Here is a 21,908-nt window from a genome sequence, read left to right as displayed (position 1 = left end):
TTTACAGTATATTCTGTGAAGCGCTTTGAGGTGTTTCAATGATGTGATATGACTCTATATCAAATACAGAGATTATTATCAGTATTAAATAAATAAACAAATAAACAAATAAATAAAACGTTTTGTGTGTCGGATTGTTTTGTGCTTAAAGCTGAGTAGCTTTAAACCTTTGATGACCGCAGACCATGTGAGCCCAATGTTACAGCCAGAAGAATGTTAGGACACCCCTCCCTCCCCCATTCCAAGAACACAGTTCAAATGCTGGCCTTCACAGTACGTGGAGATATTTTACATCCTGTAGAAATTACGGCATAGAGAGAGAGAGAAAAAAAACAAAAGCCTCTACAGAGAGAGAGAGGAAAGTGCCACTGAACACAGTCTTGGTTGGTGTAAGATGCGGAGACCGTGGATGGTAGTGAGACGGAAATTAAAAGCCGGGGCAAGTACAGCCGAAAAACAAGTGAAAGCAAACCAGGATTAAAGAGCAGAGAAAGATAACAAACTAATGCCCCTACAGCAAACGGTAAACATGCTAGGATTATCATATACAATTCTATAAGTATTATTGTATAATTATATAATTGGCTGCCACGTCTCACCCACAAACCATAGTCTATCCACTTTTAAGTTCATTTTATAGAAGGCGCTATATCAAATGCAAGGATTATTATTATCATCATCATCATCATCGTTACTGGAAAGGAGGCAGCTATTTGACTCAGTGCATCCATAGCAGACCACTAGAAGGCAGTTACCCTAATCCCAAGTCTTGTTTCCCCCTGTATCTTTTTTTTAAACTCACTCAATAGTCGAAGTACCATCCATTCCGTACATAACCTCTGAACAGCCCAAACCCGTGACAGCTCCCTGCCCCCCCCCCACCACCCCCACTCGCCTGACGACCTCCCACACTCGGGAGTGCTCGCTTCTCCGCACCGTGCCATTAACAAGCCGCTGAACATCCCAAAGGCTCCATTCATCCCGTTCCAAAAAGGGAACCAGCACAAAGAGAGGAAGCTCATTCAGTGAGCTTTTCCAAAATCAGTCTTTGTGAGGACTCGAAGGCAACGTGGCGCCAAATTTTCTCTCCCGATGCATTAGCTCCCTTTAATATCCCCCGGGACAACTGTTTAAAAAAACGCAGTAACGGCGCCCCAAAGTCATCTCGTTTCGCCCACAAAATATACAGTCAATTCACTTTACAGTATATTCTGTGAAGTGCTTTGAGATGTCTCGAAGACGTGATAAGGCTCTGTATCAAATGCAAGAATTATTATTATTATTATCATCTCAGGTACAGAGATTCATTTATAGCTCACTGCAAAGGATGAAACGAATAAAGAGTTGTTTTAGAAATACCACCGCAACCCGCAAAGTAGTTACCCAGAGCTTCAATAGGCAGCAAATTAAAGTTAAAACTTGGAAGCCACAAAACGTGCACATTTCGTTGCATTCTGGCATTGTCACTGTTGGTTGGAAATCAATGGGTAGAAGGATGTTAGTACCAGACTGTCAGAACAAACCAGATTCTATCAAAATCAGCTCGGAAATTACGGGCAATGTAAACACGCCACAGCAGCAATGAGAATAACTCCAAGACAATTATAAGTACACTCACAATTCCAAGGCTCTCAACTTTGGAATGGGATCAAAGACAGGCAATGAGCCCTGACACCAAGTCTTAAATCAATGAGTTATGGAGAGCGAGGCTGAAGGAGTCAGATCTATTCTCGTTGGAAGATGAAAGAAAGATTAAAGGCAGTTTTCTCTTGCAGTTTGAAGGCCATTGTAGAATTTATGGGATAGAGCCATTATAAAGTCACTTTGACAAATATCAGTATGGAGTCCCCTTAAAGGTGTACACACTGTCAGAGAAGATTAATAACTTTTGGGCCCTCCGCTATAGTTGGAAAATTTTGATATTTATTAGATCAAATGCAGTCAATGATTACAGAGTTGTAATGTTTACTTACAGCCAGATACACTTTATTCAGCACCCACTGATGCTTATTCCACATGAGAGCCATTAAAGTTACAAGACAGGTAACTAAGTTATCAAGGGTTAGAAGCCAGTGGGGGTGCGTGGGGGGAGGTTGAGAGAGAGCAGAGCTGGGACATTTTGGCTAAAGGCTTTAGAATATTATAATAATCCTTGCATTTGACATACTTTCAAGCCTCAAGTCAGTAAAATCCTCTTTGTGGTCACATTATCTTATTAACAGTGGAGCATTTGTAACACTGTGGAGCACCTGTCCATCACACTTAATTATTATGAGTTTGACATATGTTAGCATCATAAATCACCTGGTGTCCACTGACCAACTGGGAAGGTCAGAGGAGACTGCACCATTTTTCAATAAGGATGTCTTATTCCAAGGAGCCTACACCTTCTATTTTCTAAATAAAATACCCGGGATTATAATAATAATCCTTGTATTTGATATAGCGGTTTATCACATCTTCGAGATGTCTGAAAGCGCTTCGCAGAATATACCTTAAATTAAGATTATTAATAATAATAAATAATAGAAATTAAATGAAAACAGAAGTCGCTGGGAAGTCAGGCAGTATCTATAGAGAAAGGAAAGCAGGTTAACGTTTCTGGTCGATGACCTTTCGTCAGAACTTCTAGGGATTATTACTTGTTTTACTTCAGACTCAGGCCAAAAATTTTAAAGAAAAGCTTGTCCCACATTACAACAGCAACAACTTGCATTTATGTAGGGTCCTTCACGAGGGGTAGCGTGACAGGAGGACAACTCAATAAGAAAAATGTTTGGTATACACGGGTCAAAGAACGAGTTAACATTTGCTCCCAACAATTCTTTCACTCCAGAGATGGGCACTTTTCCCACTCTTAAATGTTGAAACAAACACATAATCCAGGCGTTATATACAGTACCGTGTGATCCACGTCACCCTATGCCATATGGGACAGACTGTATGTTCCTGTACTGGCAACAAATGGAAGGAAGCAGATGCCAAGCCTTTGACAGTGTCCTTAGTAACTGAGCCAACACGCATTCGAGAGTCAATGGAGCTCCAATGTACGACACTGCCGCACACAAGAAGATTGTGTGCGGTGCAGGTTCCTAAAGCCACTTCCAAACATCTTGTGCGTATAAAAAGCACAAAATATATCACGCGCATTTTTACTTTCGGCTCGTGAATAAGACCAGTGGACCAGAGTTTTATTGTCAGACAGTGAGTGTTTGTTCTTACCACCTTCCTCCAGCTTCTCCAGGTAGTCAGAGTGCACACTCACATCTTCAGCAACGCCCAATGAACACATTTTCTCCACAGTGACCCGCGTTTCTTTTTTGAATAATAAGATGGTTAATAATAATCCTTTCATTTGATACAGCACCTTATCACGTCTTCGAGACGTCTCAAAGCGCTTCACAGATTACACGGTAAAGGGAATTGACTGTGTATTTTGTGGGCGAAACTCGGCAGCCAATTGCGCATAACAGTATCCCACAAACAGTAGTTGATTGAGTGACCAAATTATTGCTTCAAATTCCACACAAGAGTAACTGAAGACCCAGGTGAGATTTTACCCCAGTGGTTCCTTGTCTTTAAACATGCCATTTTTATAGACAACTTCTGCTGAATAGTGGATAATCAGTGTTGATCCCCTAATGCTCTCAGTCCACCTCATCGAACAAAACCCCACGCTTTTCATCAAGTAACTGTTCTGACGTCATAACCTTTTATTTCAAAAAATAAATTAAAAGCAATAAACCACTGCAGCAGCTAATTGCTTTTATGCAAAAACCTCTTAGCAACAGTCTCCAAGTTATCGTTGCTGCTTTGCGCTCTTTGAACACGGCTTTTATCTATTATTTTAATGATTTGATAATGATTTCGCTGCTGTTCCTTTCAAATAGCATCTGTTGAATATGCACTTCATATACAGAAGCCCATATAAACAAGGGACCAACACAAGTAGCACAAAGCAAACGGCTTGAGGTGCACAATAAAAGCCAGGGGCAGGAGGTTTGAGATGCAGTTAGTAATAGAGAGGACAAAACGTGGGGCAACTCCAGAAAAACTAATTAGGATTTAAAGTGAATTCTATGCAATTGGATGCACATTGGGGAAATAACTTTTGAGCAGAAACTTGATACGATTGACGATTGTGATTGACACTGAAATGCAATAAGTATCTTCACAACAGAGATTAACTTGATAGAATGAATATCTACCAAAATGAGGGAGAGGCTGAGATTTAGGCAAGTGATTTTGAAACGTACGATTAACTTCTTGCTTATTGCAGTGACTTATCAATGAAGAGATGGGTTATGTGATGTCCCACCATTAAAAACTACATCCACACTAAAGTATTGGAATCATCTTTAGACAAGCAATTTCAGGAACCATCACATTTACTCAGAAATTGGTGAAGTTGAGATAAGAGAGGGGTGAGACAGAGTGTTAAGAGGTACAGGGTTCCAGAGGTTAGGGAGTAATAGCTGAAGGCTCAGCCACCGATAGTGGTACAAGGGGGCCTGGCGAGGATTGGGATGCGAAGTTTGGTCCAGATAAGAATGTGGGCAGCAGTTTTAGATCAGCTGGTTCTTGTGGATGGTGGAATAAGGAAGGCTGGACAGGAGTACATTAGAATAGTCTTCTCTACAGATTTGAGGTGCAAATCCCAATCGAAGACAGAAATTTTCTAAGTCAGCATTTGTTCCAACCTAAAAACACACGATTTGCCTTCAGAAAATTAGAAAGAATACAGAGTCAGGGCAGAAGGGTTTACAAGGCTCCGTTAACAGTTACAATAGCTTGGCGGGCACATGCAATGGAGACAGCATTTTCCCCCACGTCTTGGCTTCTCCTGGCGGAATAATGCATGCCAGATGCCATTGGATAGCCAATGATCTCTGTGGAGAGGCTGTTCCAGCTCTTCACAATCATTACCTCATTCCCTTCAAAAACAGGGGCTTTATGGATAACATTTGTGATCTACAATTGGACCCAACAGTAATTGATTCCCGAGTTTCCTTGTTTGTTTTTTCTATTGTTAATCTTAAACTTTTTGAGTTCAAAATAAGTCCCAAGGGCTCCCAAGGGCTCTCCTCAACATTTTTCAACCTAATGCTTTCGATACGTCTGAGGTAACCCTTCCAGCTAGAGAGTTGTTGGGAGTCTCCTGGTCAATGTAAAACAATTAGCACACTGAAACAGAAAGATGTGGGGTGGAGCGACAGAAATATGATACGCGGGGGTAGAAATGACATAAATAAGAATAAGAATCCTTGCATTTGACACAGGACCTTGTCATGTCTTCGAATCATCTCAAAGCGCTTCACAGAATATACTATAAAGTTAGTTGACTGTATATTTTGTGGGCAAAACGTAGCAGCCAATTGCGCACAGCAGTGTCCCGTAAACAGTCGTGGATTGAGTGACCACATTTTTTTTGCACTTTGTTTAACATAGGATGTGATGACCACAGCCATCTGGATTGCAACTGGAGATGGTCACAATTCATCACTCTAGTGAAAAAAGCATCATCTAATCTGATCTGGGACAGAGCTGAACTGGGACAGGGACTGCATAGTATTATACATAGCGAAGGCAGAGAAAGAAAAGGAGAAATGAGAGAGAGAGAGAGTCAAAAAAAGAGGAAGGGAAGAAAAAGGAGAAGTGGGAATGAGGAATAAATTGAAAAAACAGAAATTGTAGATCCCTGACATTTCAGCGCCTTGGGACGTCCTCCTGACGTGAAAGGCGCTATACAAAATAAATTTGTTATTGTTGAGAGAGTTGTAGAGGAGCGAATGTTGGAGAGGAGAGGAACAAAAAAGGAGAAAAAAAATTAAATAGGGTAAAAATAAAATATAGTAAGTCAATCCAGTATATTCTGTGAAGCGCTTTGAGACGTCTCAACAACGTGACAAGGTGCTATATCAAATGCAAGGATTATTATTATTGGAATTATAACCAATGGTCTCCCTCTTCCTCCTCAAGCAGGAGATACGGAATAACAAAAGAGTTTTAGAGGTGAGTGTGCAAGTAGGAATGACTGGCATCCTTCACCCCGTGACTTGAGCTCTCAAAGAGCAGCCGTTCTGGTTTCCCCCACTCCATCAAGTTAACTGGATTCAGGAAACATTTCTCAAAGAATACAAAATTAGATTATGGAATATATTCTACCTAATCTTTAAGAATAAAGTTTCATAAAACTCCAGGGGTAGATTACAAGAGAAAAATCAGCTAACATGAGGAATGTTTACTCAACAGTACACAGCACTTTCAAGAATCTGCTTCTCGTATCTTCCAAATGCCTCCAAACTTCAGAGATAGACGAGCTCAGAGCTGGTGCACTTTTGCAATCTCCTCTGCTGAACAGAAAATGCAAAAGAATGTAAACTTACAAGAGAGAAGAAAAGGCCAACTCACACGGGGTGACTCTGCGCAGTGCAGCTGTGAGGTAGTGGGGAGTGAGCAGGTTTTGTGTCAACTAAAAGCACAAGACTTCTCCTGAACAATAAACAAAAGCCAAATCATTTCCTATTCCAGTCCGATAACTTTAGAAGAGATAAAACTGAGCCACTTTCAGAAACAATAGGGATAAATTAGCGATGTTTCGTAATGCATCCAACGTGATCATGCAAGTACGGAATTCCACTAGTTTTACCCGAATGTCTTAATTTTAGTCCAACAAAATTTTACAAGCTTAAAACTCATGTTGAAGCACTAATTTAAGCAGATAATTTAAGAGTGACTCGGCTATTCTCTTACGTATTCCATCTGTTTTCAACCATTATATTTGTTACTGTTTGAGCAAAGCCCTTATCCTCTTCTTAATATAACAACCTGACTCACTGCGTGCTTCCTAATATTAAAAAAACCCTTATGATTCATAGAAAAATCATTTGGCATCTCACATCAGCTGACCAGTACCAGCACCCGGGTGGCTCAGTTACTCACTGAACAAACATGGTGACAAGCCACACATCATTGTATGCAAACTGCTCTTGCACAGCAAGTTCAACAACAACAACAACTTGGATTTATATAGCACCCTCCACGCCGGATGGCGCGTCAGAGTGCTTTACAATCACAGATCCCGGGACCGAGCCGGGGGGAGGGGGAGGCAGGTGACCAAAGGCGCAATCGAAAAGAAAGGTCTTCAGCAGAGACCTGAAAATTGGGAAGGGAGGGAGCGAGACGAAGAGAGTGAGGAAGAGAGATCCAGAGCCTCGGGGCATAGTGGCTGAAGGCACGGCCACCGAGGGTGGAGCGGAGGACTCGGGGGACGAGGAAGAGGCCAGACCCGGAAGAACGGAGGGAACGGGCACTGTTTTGAGGAGAGAGGAGGTCAGAGAGGTCGGGGGGTGCAGAGGAGTGCAGGGACTTGAGTACAAGGGTGAGGATCTTGAAATCATCCTCTCTGGGATAGGCAGCCAGTGCAGTCTGGCCAGGACTGGGGAGATCGGGGAGCGGAGTTTCGTGTGGGTGAGTTCACACGACATGAACTGCTTGCCTTATATGTACCATGCTTGTGTCTGCAGCACATTACTTGCAAGTGATATGGACAGCGCCACAACTACAAACCTCAACAGGCAACCTCTAAGTTACAGACCAACCACTTACCACTGCTTTCCTAACACTAAAGGTTTCATCATTAACTGGTCCATTTCACGAAAGCCACCATTGGGGGCTGGGGTGGTGGTGAAGGAAAATGGTTACGGGAAAGGCAACTGACACTCGTAAAGAGTCTGAATTACCAGCAATTGTGTCTTTATGGAAGAACAGGGCGAATGAGAAGGAATGGTGGACCACTTGCATTTTATTCACAAGGAATCCAAATACTTCACTTCTGAAACACGGCCCATTGTGGAAGTGGCGTCCTTCAATTTTACTCTTCAGAAGAGACCGGAATCACCTCAAGTGTGCGCATTTGACACCAGAATTGTGTGTATGTGTGTGGGGTTGGGGAGGGAGTGTTTTTCAATGTAATTAAAGAGCCCAGTAGGGTGAGTGTGACCACTCAACAATACACCATCAATAGTACCAACTTCCTCAATTCAACGGGAGTTAAGAAGTGTGGGAGAAATGGTTTGAGTAAATGTGCAATGGACATGTGGAACCGACTACCAGGTTGTGGAACAAGGAACTATGAACTGTTTAAAAAAAAGGAACTAGACATGTTCACAAAAATTAAAATGATTCAAGGGTTTACTTGATCGACTGATTGATGTGTTGGAGGAATCTTTTGGGAAGTTCTTTGAGGCAACTGTACGGACCTATAATAAGTCTCTAAACGCCTAAACATTTAACAACAACAACAAATTACATTTACACAGCGCCTTTCACATCAGGAGGATGTCCCAAGGTGCTGGACAGTAAGGGATCCGCACCTGAGCTGGTGGTTGGGATCAGGAGGGGTAGAGGGCGGGGAGGGGAAGGAGGGTGACCGAAGATGTGGGTCGAAGAGGAGGATCTTGAAGGAGACAAGCAGTAGCCTATAAAGCTGCAGATTCACATGGTGCTAACATTAAGCTGCAGTTTGCTGACGCACTCCTACCTCGCTGGCAGTGCTCGCTGGTCCAACACCTTTGGGTGAACTGATCGTTGAACACGGTTTGTGGGCAGCTGTACTTTCTCTGCAGGGCCCCCGGGCACACGTTCCCGCACTCTTGATCCACTTTATTCGACTTGATGTAGTTGTTTTCTACGGAATCCAGGATCTTGGACCAGTCCAGTGTGGAGAGATAGCAGAGCTCTGGGTTCTTTTCGATCCTCACCGCCCCTCGGGTGATATTGACCAGATTGTACAGGCCGATCTCTTTGAAGTGCAACATCTCAAAGATGACCAGGGCGTAGTTGAAGAACAGGCGAGTGCCGCGGATCACAGTCAAGTTGGGGAAGAGATCTTTCAAGCTCTCCAAGCCGTAGACGCGGAAGAGGAGCACGTAATCGGTGACCATCGTCAACTCGGGAAAGCTCAGGCCGCGGAAATCTTCTGTCTTCGTCTGGAACATCAGTAGGATCTGCAGGTAGCCCTCGATGACGGTGCAGTTTCTCAATCGGTGGAAAAGGGTTATGTTGTTTCGGATGTCAATACTTTGACAAACTGTGGAGGAGAGAAAAGCAAAAAGAAAATGAAGCGAACAATGGCAGAGACCAAAACAACAAGTCAAACAAATACTCGAGGAGTTGAGCAACCCTGCATCTGCAAACTATATTTACCGTATCTTTAGAAACACGTGCTAAAATTACAACAGAAAAGCTTTTACGCAATCAGACTGAAACACACACATACATTTCTCTCTTCCTCATTCCCCCCCACCCACCCACCCATCTTCTTCCTGACTTCCTGCAGGGCAAAAAGTTTCTGCTGTTTTTACTCAATCATTGAACCAGAGTCTCTGGGTCCTGCCTCTGTGCATTTTGTGATGAGACGGTGCACTTTAGGAGCACTGATGAACTCTGACAGAGCTGGTTTAACAGCTCAGGTCTTTGGGTTCACTCTGGAATGACACGCCTCTGACTGGTGAACCTTTTAAACATCAATAGGTATGATTTTCATTGAAAAAGTAAACAGGTTTTGCTGAAAGCATTTCTTTCCCTGTCCCTTCCTATCCCACAACTCACGGAGCAGGCTTTGGATTTGTGAAAAGTTGGGAGGAGGGTGGGGTGGAGAAAGGGGAAAACCAGATGCAGAAAGCATCCAGATGCTTTCTTAAACCATTAGCAATTTCTACTTCCATAATATTGATTTATGGAATGATACAACCCATACACAGGTGGTGATGCACTGCAGCTCTGCGAGACTTGACCTACTTTTCTCTTCATTTTCCACATCCGACAATTCATTGCTCCCCCAGGCCTGCGCTGCAGTCTCAGCCCAAGTTCACTTACAAAGTGCACAGTCACTACAATTGACAGTAAACCCTGTGAAGCCCTTTGAGAAGTAGTCAACGATGTGATAAGATGCTATTTCAAATGCCAAGATTATTATTACCGAGACCCGACGTGGGGGATTGAACGCCACCCAGCCTCCTGAACCAGATAGTCCTGCCAATTGAGCTAAACTGGGATAAAAGTTTGGATAAACTGCACCATAAAACTGCACCAAAGTCATTGCAAAAACACAGACTGGTGGCTTTCATGTTGGCATCACTGGTGTAAACGGTCCTTTATCCACGAAATGTGAGATGGCAAAAGGGGTCACCTTACAGTCAGTGCCGGATTTCAAATCCACATGTTTCTGCTCACATTTCAACACTCGTATTTTTCCTCCACAAGGTTACGCTAAAGCTACTGCTCTGTACCACAGCCTCGAAGCACAACGCAAAGTCTACCTGCAAAGCCAAAGCTTGAGGTTGCTTCTATTTTACGGTACACACCCCACTGGCTATCCTAGAGCCAAAACAGACACAAATAGCACACTGTGTTGTCATGCCATTTTATAAATGCCATCTCCTGCAGGGTCAGATGCACTTGCTGGGTAACAAACAGCCACGGGGTGTCGTTTATTTAACAGTGGCAGACCGCACCAAAGGGGCAAGTGGGGGAAAAGGAAAAAAAGCAGCACGGTTAACAGCACTTAACATTTGTGGTGCTTGAACAACAAGAGTGCGCATCAGTGTTGCCGTAGAAACGATCTGCTGTGCCCTGCACAGGTCTGCGCCAGTGGAGAGATGGACTTGCAGCGAGGGAGAAGACAATTAAGGGCATGTGGTGCTTGGTCAACAATCCCTCTCGTTTCTTGTGATAAGATAAACAGCTTTATTTGCATTTACTGTACATCCTGTTATGTAAGAGGGTTTTAGCATTCTGCTGGGTTTGTTTGTTCTTTCCCGCATGGCAAACAAGCTCTGCCAAAGAGTCACACGTCTGGTCACCAATGCTCAAACCTTCGTCAGTCACCGCACCAAGAGAAAAGAGAGGCAGCTCCCGTCGAAAACGAGTCTCATTTGAAAATCTCTTCATTGCAATGGAGTTCACATATCGCCACACCCGTAAAGCAAACAGAAGATTCCCAACACATTACCTCACCAGGGTGGATGATGGGATGATGGCCTGGTGTGGGGGGAGGGGGTGGGAGGTGAAATAGCATGAAGAGATTTGATCAGGAGGTCACGTCAGTGAATAATGCGAGATGTTGCCAATATCTCAGGAAGGTCGTGGGTTTGATCCTCCTTGGTCTCCACTGAGTTAGCTGATCTCAAAGCCAGCAGCATTATAATGGCCATAATTGCCTTTAGAAGCGTATGGGAGTATGTCAGAGGTCCTTCAGCTGATTGCTACAATGTCCATGTGTGTGTGTGTGTGCAGAGAGAGAGATAAAGTCTCTCTTACTCTCACACACACAGTGATGTGCCCCAATCGCTGAATAACCTGCCGGCCAATTTACTTTTTCGAATAAGACAGGCACTCCGATCGCACATCAGAAAGCTGGTGGCAACTGTAGAAATGAAGCCCCAAATTAGTGAGCATCTTTGGAAATAAGGTAGAATATCGCAGGGGGAGGAGAGAAGAAAAGATTTCCATTCCACTCTCAAGTGAACAGAAATTTTGATCTGAACACAATTCCGTTTCAATCATTCATATGATATTAGAAAAAAAAACATTTACGTGGAAGTCTGGCTGTTCAACACAACTGAAGACAGTGAAAAAAAGGAGTGAGACTAATTTTTTTTAATATAAAGAAAATGTATATTTCCGGGACTGAACCCAGATTGGTTCGATAAGGTTCCCGAATGGAGCAACAGCTTGTGGAAGGTTTCAGGACGTGGCTTAGCTAGAGTTTGGTAAAGCACTTGCAAGCTTTGTTTGCTTAAGAAATGAATCTCTATATTTGACTTTTTTAAAAAAAAGTCAAGCTTGAACATCCTGCAAATAAATTAACACTTACTTTTTTTTAAAAGTTTTACATGAATACTGTGTTGAGAAGTTGTTGAAATCTCTGAACACTTCTTTTTGGTTGCTTTAATAGTTTTCAATTCCACATTTGATTGTCTTGTCTGTCGCACTTAACATATTCCTTTCTCTCCCACTCCAACGCAATGAAATTGTTACAGTATATGCTGTGAAGCACTTTGAGACATCTCGATGACGTGATAAGGTACTATATCCAATACAAGGATATTATTATTAATATTATTATGATGAATACTGAAGCAAAGAACCCACTCCTGACACTGTCGAGGGCAACATGAGAAGCTTCCTTTTCAAGGAGGGGATTTAGTGAATCAAAGGAAAAATTTTGTACACAATAACCATACCAGGTTAACCACAGCAAATAAAGCTTGCGGGATGGGACGTTCATTAACTTGGTGGCCCAAGAACAAGACAGCAATCCCCTGGAACAGATGACAATGAGTCACATAATGTTTATAACATTTCTAATGAGGGAACAAGGTTCTGATGAAGAGGGCCCTTCCGGCTACATTTGAGCTCATCCTTTCCAAAATACCCGCCCGTCTTCCCATCACAGCATCAAGCGGTTTCTTAAAATCAATCTTTCTTGTAACCTCCACCACCCTTCCTGCTAACCTGTTCCAACTGTTGATTACCATCTGTAAAAACATAACGCTTCTCAATGTCTGCTCTAAACTTGCCCTTCACAACCTGACCCTGCACTCTCTTGTTCTGCTGGTTGGGTGTAGCTTAGTATATTGTTTTGAGTTCACTTTCCGTATCCCATTAACCATAATAATAATAATCCTTGCATTTGATATAGCGCCTGATCACGTCTTTGAGACGTCTCAAAGCCCTTCACGGAATATACTGTAAAGTGAATTGACTGTATATTTTATGGGCGAATCTTATAAAACCTCTATCAAAGTTCCCTCAGCCAGGTCTATTTCCAAGGCAAATTATTCACCTTTTATGCAGTCATTGAGTTTGTGGTTAAATTCAGTACAGTCTGTCTCTTAGTGCTCTTACCTCAAACACTGCCAATCAGCCAGGTAGCTCTCTGACAGACAGGCCTAGTCTTGTCACCTCTATTGTTAAACAGCAAACTTACAAATTAAAGTACACACAATTTTTTTTTAACATGGATTACATAAGATAATAGCCATATTAATAATGAAAGATTGAAACACGATCGTGGAAATCGGATTAAAGTCTAAAACCACAAGAGTATGTTTCTGTCTGCAGTACGTTTTTTTTTGATAGTGTGCCAACCGCATAGACCTTGCCTCCAAACTAGCTGTTATTCTATATATACTAAAGCTCTCATCTGTTCATTACAACAGCAGCTGCAGGCACATTAGCTTTTACCTGTAGCTGGATAAACAACGTGAAACCCTTCAATTTCCAAAAACACTGACTGGCTAAAACACGTTAGATAAACAGCCAGAAAGACAGATTCTCCTCCCCAAGTGCAAACTTTACAACTCAGTCAGTCAAGGCCTGTCAGTCAATGCATTTGTATAGCGCCCTTCACCCAGGGTAGCGTCTCGGAGCACTTGACAGTGGTGAATTCTGACCCCGAGCCAGGGGAGAGGGAGGGGGGGAGGTGACCGTAAGCAAGGTCAAAAAGGAAGGTCTTTAGGCAGGATTTATAAGTAGGGAGGTAGAGGGCAAGGTGGAGGGATTGAGAGAGTTTATCAATTGGGGGAAGAGAGAGAAAGCAAGGAATAGAAGAGACAACAGGCACAACCACACTGAATTTAACCCCAAACTGGATGGCTCTTGAGAACTTAATCTGAGGTCTCCCTATACACCCCGCTCCATGCAACGTACTAATTCTTTAGCAAATGATTGAGAATTTATTTACCTCTCCACTACCCCACCCGCCACCACCCTTTAAAGCCTATTGTTAACAGACTTTGAGACAACTGGAATGAGTGTCAGTGCTCCCTCCCTTTATAGCAATGTCTGCTTATAAATACGCAGTCACTACACGCAAGGTTAATTACCAGTAAAGCGCTTTGCAATGTTGCCACACCATGACTGTTTTTATTTTCTCACATCACAACGTATTTCAGGACAGGCTGACCGTCCTGTGAACTGTAAGGTAAACTGGGAACAGACATGGTAGCTAATTGGGGAGAGGAAAGTGTGTGCGTTAGGAGTGTGAACTTTGGACATTTAATCATTCCATTTCCTCAATCAACTCACTTATCTAAAGCATTCATCTTAAAAATTACGCTTCCGTTTGTCCACACAAAAATAAAACAACCATGTTTATTTGTATGGAACGCTTGTATAATCAAAACATTGCGTATTTATGAGCAGGAAGGGAGAACAGGCTGCAAATGACTATAACAAGTGTTTCCTTTTCATCATCAAGAAGGTTTATTGGATCTCGACTCTTTGATTATACAAAGAAGCAAAACAAAACAACAGCTCAGATCATAGTTTAGAGCGCAGGAGACGAGTCCGTGTATACAACGGGAAATGATGCAATGGTACAAAGGGACTTTTAACACAGCAACCATTACACATAGCCATTTAATACTGAGCTAACACCAGAGCATTGGTGGAGATTGCCTCTCATTATGCCTACACCTGCACCCTCTTCTTCTCTCCCAACAAACTCCCTTAGAAAGAAGCAACTATCGCTAACAGACAAAGCGACCACAAAGTGTAAATTTTAAAAAAAGGGCTTCGTCAACTTTCGGTTCCGAGGGTGGAAGGAGGTTGGAAACAACTGAATTGGGTTGAATTGTTCAATGGCTCCTCTCTCCGCCCCCCCCCCCCCCACCCGCCCCCCCACTCGCCACCCGAGCAAACGAAGAACTGAAATTCATTGAAACGTTTTCCACTTGATGCCAAGAGGATCAAGCATCAGAAATTCTGAACTGAAACGCCACAATTGGATCCCAACAATTGTAACCTGGCTAACCCACAGCCCGCCAGTCATGTACTTCAGTTAATTAAGCACATGCTGTACTCTAGTACAAAACCCACTGACATTTAGCCACCGACACCTTCCCTAGATTACGGAGGTGATTCCTTTCATTGGTATTACGAGTTCCACCTCTCAAAAACTACATGCTGAACTTAATTTATTTGCCTGATTAAAAAGATGTCAAACTCTGCTGGCACTTTATAGCTTCTCCTCTACCTCGTCTCCCAACAAGAAACAGCAGTTGAGTTTAAAGTAGCAACAACAACAAATTACATTTGTATAGCACCTTTCACGTCGGGAGGACGTCCCAAGGCACTAGACAGTTAGGGTCTTGGACCCAAGCCGGGGGTTGGGACCAGGAGCGGTGGAGGTTAGGGAGGGGAGGGTGCCCGAAGGCGCGCGCAATCGAAGAGGCGGGCCATGAGATGGGCCTTGAAGGAGGCAAGGGAGGAAGCCAGGTGAAGTGACTGTGGGATGGAGTTCCGAAGGGTGGAGGCAGACAGGCTGAAGGCCTGACCGCCGATGGTGGGATGGGCCAGGCAGGGGGACATGGAGCAGGACGGAATCCGCTGAGCAGATAAACTAAAGCAGACCGGACAGGAGAAAATCATTGGGCCCTTAGAGTATAGTATTACAGCAAAGAAATAGACCACTTAGCTCGTCGCGGCCGCACTGATGTTTTGCTGCAAAAGCCATTAATCGAATCCCACTCTCCTGCTCGCTCCCCCCACACCACTTAATATTCCTGACTCTTTCTTCAAGCATCTATCGAATTCCCATTTAAAAGCACTAACAGACTCCATGGTACGTGGCAGGGAATTCCACATTCCAATCACCCTCTGCGTAAAAAGTTTTCCAACCTCTCCATTGTGTGAACTTCTTAAGTACATTCCCTGCTTTCCCAGATCAGTGGAAATGATCGACTAATATTTACCCCATTGTGATCCATTTGGCCCATTCCAGAGAAAAGAACTTTTCTCCTGTGTTTTGCAAAATGGTTGCTTCACCACACAGCTATATGCCGTAATTCCCTCTCGAATTTGCTGACATAATCTACCTTCACTACATTTCTCTAAGGCTATGCATATTCCAAATCTCAGCACTGTACTAGGGCACCACTCTGCTGGAGGAGTGCTCGAGGAAATAGACAATGAATAAAAACAGCTGTTGGTTAAATGCCAGTGCACTGACTGGATGAAAACTATTAATCTAGCATTTTGATTCAATCAGACAATCACTGTCCATTAACAGAGTGACTGGTTAAACTCCGTAGGAAAAACACAGAGGCAAATTGGCAATGACCACAAGCACAGACAACAACAACATCATGGGAGCTTTTGCATGCCCAACAAAGCATGTCAAGCTTGCCTCAGTTGGTAATATTCACCTCCGAGTCGGAAAGTTGTGGGTTCAAGCATCACATTGAGACTTTGAGCTCACAGCTTAGGCTGACAGAAGCCATGCTGCAATAGAGGCACCATCCTTTCAGTGAAATATTAAACAGAGGTGCCATCGGGAGGGAGGAAGTGGTTTTGGCCAACAATCCTTCAGCTAATTGGTCATTCACTTCATGACCGTTTGTGGGACTTTGCAAATGGCTGCCACATTTGCTTCCAAATACAGTCACAACACTTGACAGTAATCAACTGTGAAGTGCTCCAGCGGTGAAGCTTGCAAAAGCATAGGAGACATGGACTGAATGACCTCCTTCTGTGCTGTAATTTCTATGATTCATGAGATATCCACAGCACGCAATGCTGTCCTGCTGATTTGATAATGCACAATTCTACATCTCCGCAAATGGTTACCACAGTGAGCTCCTGATTTCAACTGAGGCATCCATGGGACATATCAAGGCTGAGAGAGAATAGTCACTGAAAACGAGAGGAGGAGATGTTTATGCACCAATGGATCCAATGCAGGCAAGTTAATAATAATCCTTGCATTTGATACAGCACAGTATTGCACTGCATAAATATCTTAAAGTGCTTCCCCGAACTTTCTACAAAAAGTAGGACTCTATATTTTGTTGGCAAATGCGGCAGCCAATTTGCGCACACCAACATCCCACAGAATAGCCATTGAAGGATGACTACCTGGCAGATACAGTCTACACTAGGCAGAACACAGAAGTTGTCTAAAACAATAGGAAGACGAATTTTACTGTGCAAAAAAATAACTTTCAAAGGAGGAAGCCACTGCAAAATCAAGATGGCATTTTGAAAGTTCACATAGTAAGATTATTTATGGCCTTTGGATATCAGAGACTCAATTGAAATAATTTACACTCAAATGCCATTACCTTAAACCTGGGAAATATAAATTTAGTTGATAAAGAAAAGACCTGACAGACGGTGATAAATCTGTGCATGCCCCAGCAGATGTCTCTCGGGACAGGAACAAACATTCAACGTTTGTCTGCAATTCATTTCAACCAACCCAATTTTTGTTTCAACAATAAAAGCTTGGAAATGTTTACGGTGCAAAAGAGAGTATCTGGGAGTCTGGAGCTCATATCTCATTACTGTTTGAATACTAAATTTCCTTTCAGTGGTTAAGATACCTCACCTCCTCACCCCCTAAAAAAAGTGATAGGACTTCCTTTGCCAGGATTTTTTTTATATTGTGTATTATATATAATAATAATCCTTGCATTTGATATTGCACTTTTCATGTCTTCTAGATGTTTCAAAGCGCTTCGCAGAATATGCTGTACAGTGAATTGACCGTATATTTGTGGGCGAAACACTTGAAACATCAAGTGTAGTAACTGTTCTTTAAGGCAAATACCACAGCCACTAGGTGCATAGTTAAGTCCCATAAACAGCCAGAAGTTGAATAACAAATTTAGCCTGCAGGATTGTCATTCAATTTATGGCTGTTTTGTGGGACACTGCTTTGTGCAAAAATGGTTGCCGCATTCACCCACCAAACACACATCATGTAGTACATTATGTGAAGTGGTTTGAGGCGTCCGTCCGATATGAAAAGGACTGCACCAAATTTGAAGAATATTATTACTGTTGGCCAGTACCCCAGGAGAAACTCCCTTCTCTTGTTCAATAGTGTCATGGGACTCAGCAGTCTGGAAAAATTGGACCTGGGATTGTCTAAATCCTTCCACTCTATTTAAATACTGTAATTTATTTTCAAACATCCCTCTTATTTCCCCCCCATCCGCAGTTGATTATTCCAACACTTATCAGTCAAAGAAAATATTTTTCCCAATGTAAAATTCCTATTCATAAATTTTAAATTAGGTCCAATTTTCCTGGTTTAATGTGAAGTAATATTCCGGGTTTACCCAGTCCATATTGTTTAATGTTTCACAATCCTCAAGGAGGTTCCCTTGCCAACCGACTTGTTTCTGTACCGTGGAGATTAAGCTCTCCTCATCTTTTTCCTGTAGCAAAACCCCTCTAAAGCTAGTGAAGTTTGCCATTGCAAACACAGCCTGGCAAGCTTCCCACTGCTTTTCCAGCTAAGACCACCCTATCCATTAGGGCTTTGGCTTGCGGAGTTAGCAGCACAGGATCGACTCAATTCTGATATTCCATTGTGAGGCAATGGAGCCTGCTCAGCCCCAAGGCGACATCGCTTACCTCCTATAGAGGAGAGTAATCACATCATTCTCTTAACCACAAGTCGAAGGAATATAACCCAAATCCACCTTGTCTTTCATCATAACTAAGACTCCACATCCCCGGCATTAATCTAAACTATTTCACCACCATCCCCACTGCCAAAAATCAATCGCTTCCTCCAACGCTTCCTGCATCTCGGCAGCGTAACGAAAGGGCATTTTTTTTAAAATAAAAAGCCAAAAATAAACAAGCGGTACTCTTGCCCAAACTTATCGAAGTGCCACCGATTTAACTACCTCCAAAGCCTCAGCCAAACTGCAGGCGTCAAAGAGAACCTTTTAAGGCTGAACGAGCTCAGGAAAGGGACGATAACGGCAACTGGATTTGAAAGCAGCCGCAAGCGCGACCTTTCTGGACAAGTTGTGAATGAGNTTTTTTTCTCTCCTCCTTTACTACCAGTTTCCTTTTTTAAACAGTGGCATGGGTTATTGGACTAGTGACAGCGCATTCCCCATTGTTCTTAAAGAACTGTGGTTACATCCTGACTATAATTCACTGTTCCACAGGGACTAACGATAACGATCTTTCCCACAAGTATAATGCAGTTACGAGGTGCACAAAAAATGAATTGTACACAATACCACTATCAGCGCTGTCAGGACAGGTTGTTACCTTTGCTTTTTAAAAATAAAAATAAATATCCTTCGGGGCAAATTGTTTCCACAAACAACTGGTACCTATGTTTTACCTCACCTCCATTTTATGGGGGGAAGTGGGGGGGGCTTTTTTTAAAAAAAATACTGATGTTACAAAACAAAAGTCCAAATGCAACACATTTGCTGGGACGGACCTCGAAAACATTGTCAGGGTTAAAAAGATTAACCCACACAGACTGAACGACTAGATTAATATCAATTATTTGCGCTGTGAAGTGGCTTGCGGTCATTATACAATCACGCAGAAAACTTTTGACGCCAGCAATTCCACACCGCAGTAAATAACACTAATAATAATAAAGAGAAAAGGGATATTAAGGCATAAGCGGCAGGCTGCAAAACTTTCAAAGGGGACGGCGGGGGGAGGGGGGGGGGGACAAGAGTGGGAAACATTTACACTAAAAAAAACTTCACTCCAATGTGTACAAAACAAAACTTGAAATGTCAAAACACCTTCACCCTCCAGTTCCATTTGCGAAGAGATTGAGCAATTAAAATGAACACATAGACCTGTTCCCTTCCTCCACCACCAAACACCCACCCGCCAGAATAAAATAAAACACGCGGGTACATTACGTCTCCCGCGAAAGCTTCACTTATCCCCGCAATTTAGTGATTTTATTTGAATATCTGGATCGAATCGATCAGTCAATCAATCGATCGATCCCTTCACAGAAAGAATGAGGCACAGCAAAAAGCCAATGCGCACACTGTCGGGTGTGGGGGGAGCTTCAGCGATCCTCAAGACTTCAGCGTTTACCGAACTGAAGGGAATATGATCAATAATCGAATTAACAACAATAATTATAAGGAGAGCCCCGGCATTCGGTGCAGCGCCTTATCACGTCTTCGCGAAGTCTCAAAGCGCTTCCACGAACAGACTGTAAAGTGAATCGACCGCGTCTTATATTATATATAAACACACACACACACATATATATATATATATGAGCTTTATATGTATATATATATATATATATATATTAAATTAAACTGTGCTCCCGGGTGGGGAGGAGGAGAGTGAAGGGAGGGGTGGGCCTAGTGGCTGCTTCGAACCCCGGCTCTCGAGTTTGGCTCAGCCTTGAGCGACCCCCACCCCCCGGGTTTCTGGGTGCACGTTAGGCCTGTGGGTGGGTGGGTGTGTGGGCGTGAGGGAAGGGATCCTCTTTACAAGGCAAATAGGTGTGGGGGGGGGGGGGAGAGAGAGGGGGAAACCCCGCGGGGGTCTGGGGCCCAGATACCCCCTCACAGCCATTTTATTTACAAACTGTCCCCCCCCCCCCCCCCCAAACCGCACCGCACCGCACCCACCGCCATTAACAGTACTCACTCTTGGGTTCGGTCCGTCCCGCGTCCGCCAGGAGCAGGAGGAGGGTCAGCAAGCCCAGCGCCGCCGCTTTCATCCCCATCGTCCCGCGGCCGCTGCAAAATCGAGCCCCAGGCTCCGGGCCTAGGCCTGGCGAGTGAGTAGCCGACAGTCTGACACCCCCCAAACACACACACACACACACACAGAGAGAGAGAGAGAGAATTTCTCACACACACACACAGAAAAAGAGAAAGATATAGAGGGTATTTATATATATATATATATATATAAATAAAATATATATATATAATAATAAAAATCCACACACACACAAACACAGGCTACAAGACTCCTTCTCCTCCTCCTCCTCCTCCTTCTTCTTCTCCTTTTTTTTCCCCAAAAAAAAAAGTCCAGAATAAAATCTTCCCGGTGAATAAATCTTCCTCTCTCCCCCCCCCCCACCCCACCACCCACCCCCCACCCACTCCCCACCCCCAAAAAAAAAAGCCTTTTTTTTAATAAGTTAAAAGTCGTCGCTTTGCAGCAAAAGCGGTCAAAAGTGGAACGAGTCCTTCACGTTGTCCCATTTGAAAACATTTATAAAACACAAACCCCCACACACACACACACACACTACTACTACTACTACTACTTTTCTTCTTTTTCTTTTTCTCTTCTCTCCTCTTCTTCTCTCCTCTTCTCTGCACAAAAAAAAAGTTGTTTGGTTCGGTTGCTTTGTGGAGTTGTTGGGGGGTGAAGATTCAGTTGGAAGTTTTTTGTTGCCTTGTGTCAAGTGGTGAGAAATGGGGGGGGGTTTGGGGGGGGAGAAGGAATGCAGAAGGTTTCACTTGAGGGGGAAAAGTTTTTTCTTCTGAGAGGGAGAGGGAGGGAGAGAGAAAAAAAAGAGAAAGGTTCCTTTTTCCCCCACCAAAGAAAAAGTTGGCAAATTGCTTTGCAAATGTTCTTTTTGTTTGTTTGTTCTTTTCTTCTTCTCTTCTTCTTCTTCTTCTTCTTCTTCTTCTTCTTCTTCAGGTTTTCAGGTGAAAAAGTTGCAGCTTCTCTTCCATTCTTCGCTCAACTGCAAAGAATCCTTCATTTCATTTTCTTTATACCAATTTCTCTCTCTCTCTCTCTCTCTATTCCCCTCCTTCTCTTTCCCTTTCCCTCCCCAGACACACACACAAAAAAACCTCCCAACTCTTAGTCCTCCCCACTCTCTTATTGGCAGCACAAAAAGAGGAAGGATGAAATAAAAATGATACAATAAATAAAAACTTGTAAGTCACCCAACAAACCAGAGGCTGAACAGCAATATCCTCCTGACACAAACCCCCCACCCCCCCAAAAAAAAATATTGTTCCAGCTGATCTTCCTTTGAATTTTCCTTTCTTATTTTCCAAACAGGATTGATTCTCTTTGGCCTCCAGATGAGGGATATTCCTCCAATGTTTGTGTGTGTGTGTGTTTGAGAT

The 21,908-nt window shown here is 43.1% G+C and overlaps 1 protein-coding gene across 2 annotated transcripts in view; it reads right to left on the bottom strand.

Annotated features, from left to right (window-relative positions):
• The window catches only part of LOC103181967 (insulin receptor), a 77,664-nt gene extending 57,013 nt beyond the window's left edge, over nt 1-20,651 (bottom strand). For both annotated transcript variants that reach the window (XM_042342657.1, XM_042342656.1), the window contains exons 1-2: nt 20,458-20,651; nt 8,543-9,091 (exon numbers count right to left, since the gene is read on the bottom strand). In XM_042342657.1, coding sequence (XP_042198591.1) covers nt 8,543-9,091; nt 20,458-20,536 — 628 coding nt within the window. In that variant the 5' untranslated portion in view covers nt 20,537-20,651. The remainder of the gene's footprint in view (nt 1-8,542; nt 9,092-20,457) is intronic.
• Between the last annotated feature and the right edge of the window lie 1,257 nt (nt 20,652-21,908).

Source organism: Callorhinchus milii, unplaced genomic scaffold (genome assembly GCF_018977255.1).
Source record: "Callorhinchus milii isolate IMCB2004 unplaced genomic scaffold, IMCB_Cmil_1.0 Scaffold21, whole genome shotgun sequence".
NCBI classification, from domain to species: Eukaryota; Metazoa; Chordata; class Chondrichthyes; order Chimaeriformes; family Callorhinchidae; genus Callorhinchus; species Callorhinchus milii.
The sequence above is the reverse complement of the archived record's forward strand: the minus strand, read 5'-3'. Positions and strand labels throughout refer to the sequence as shown.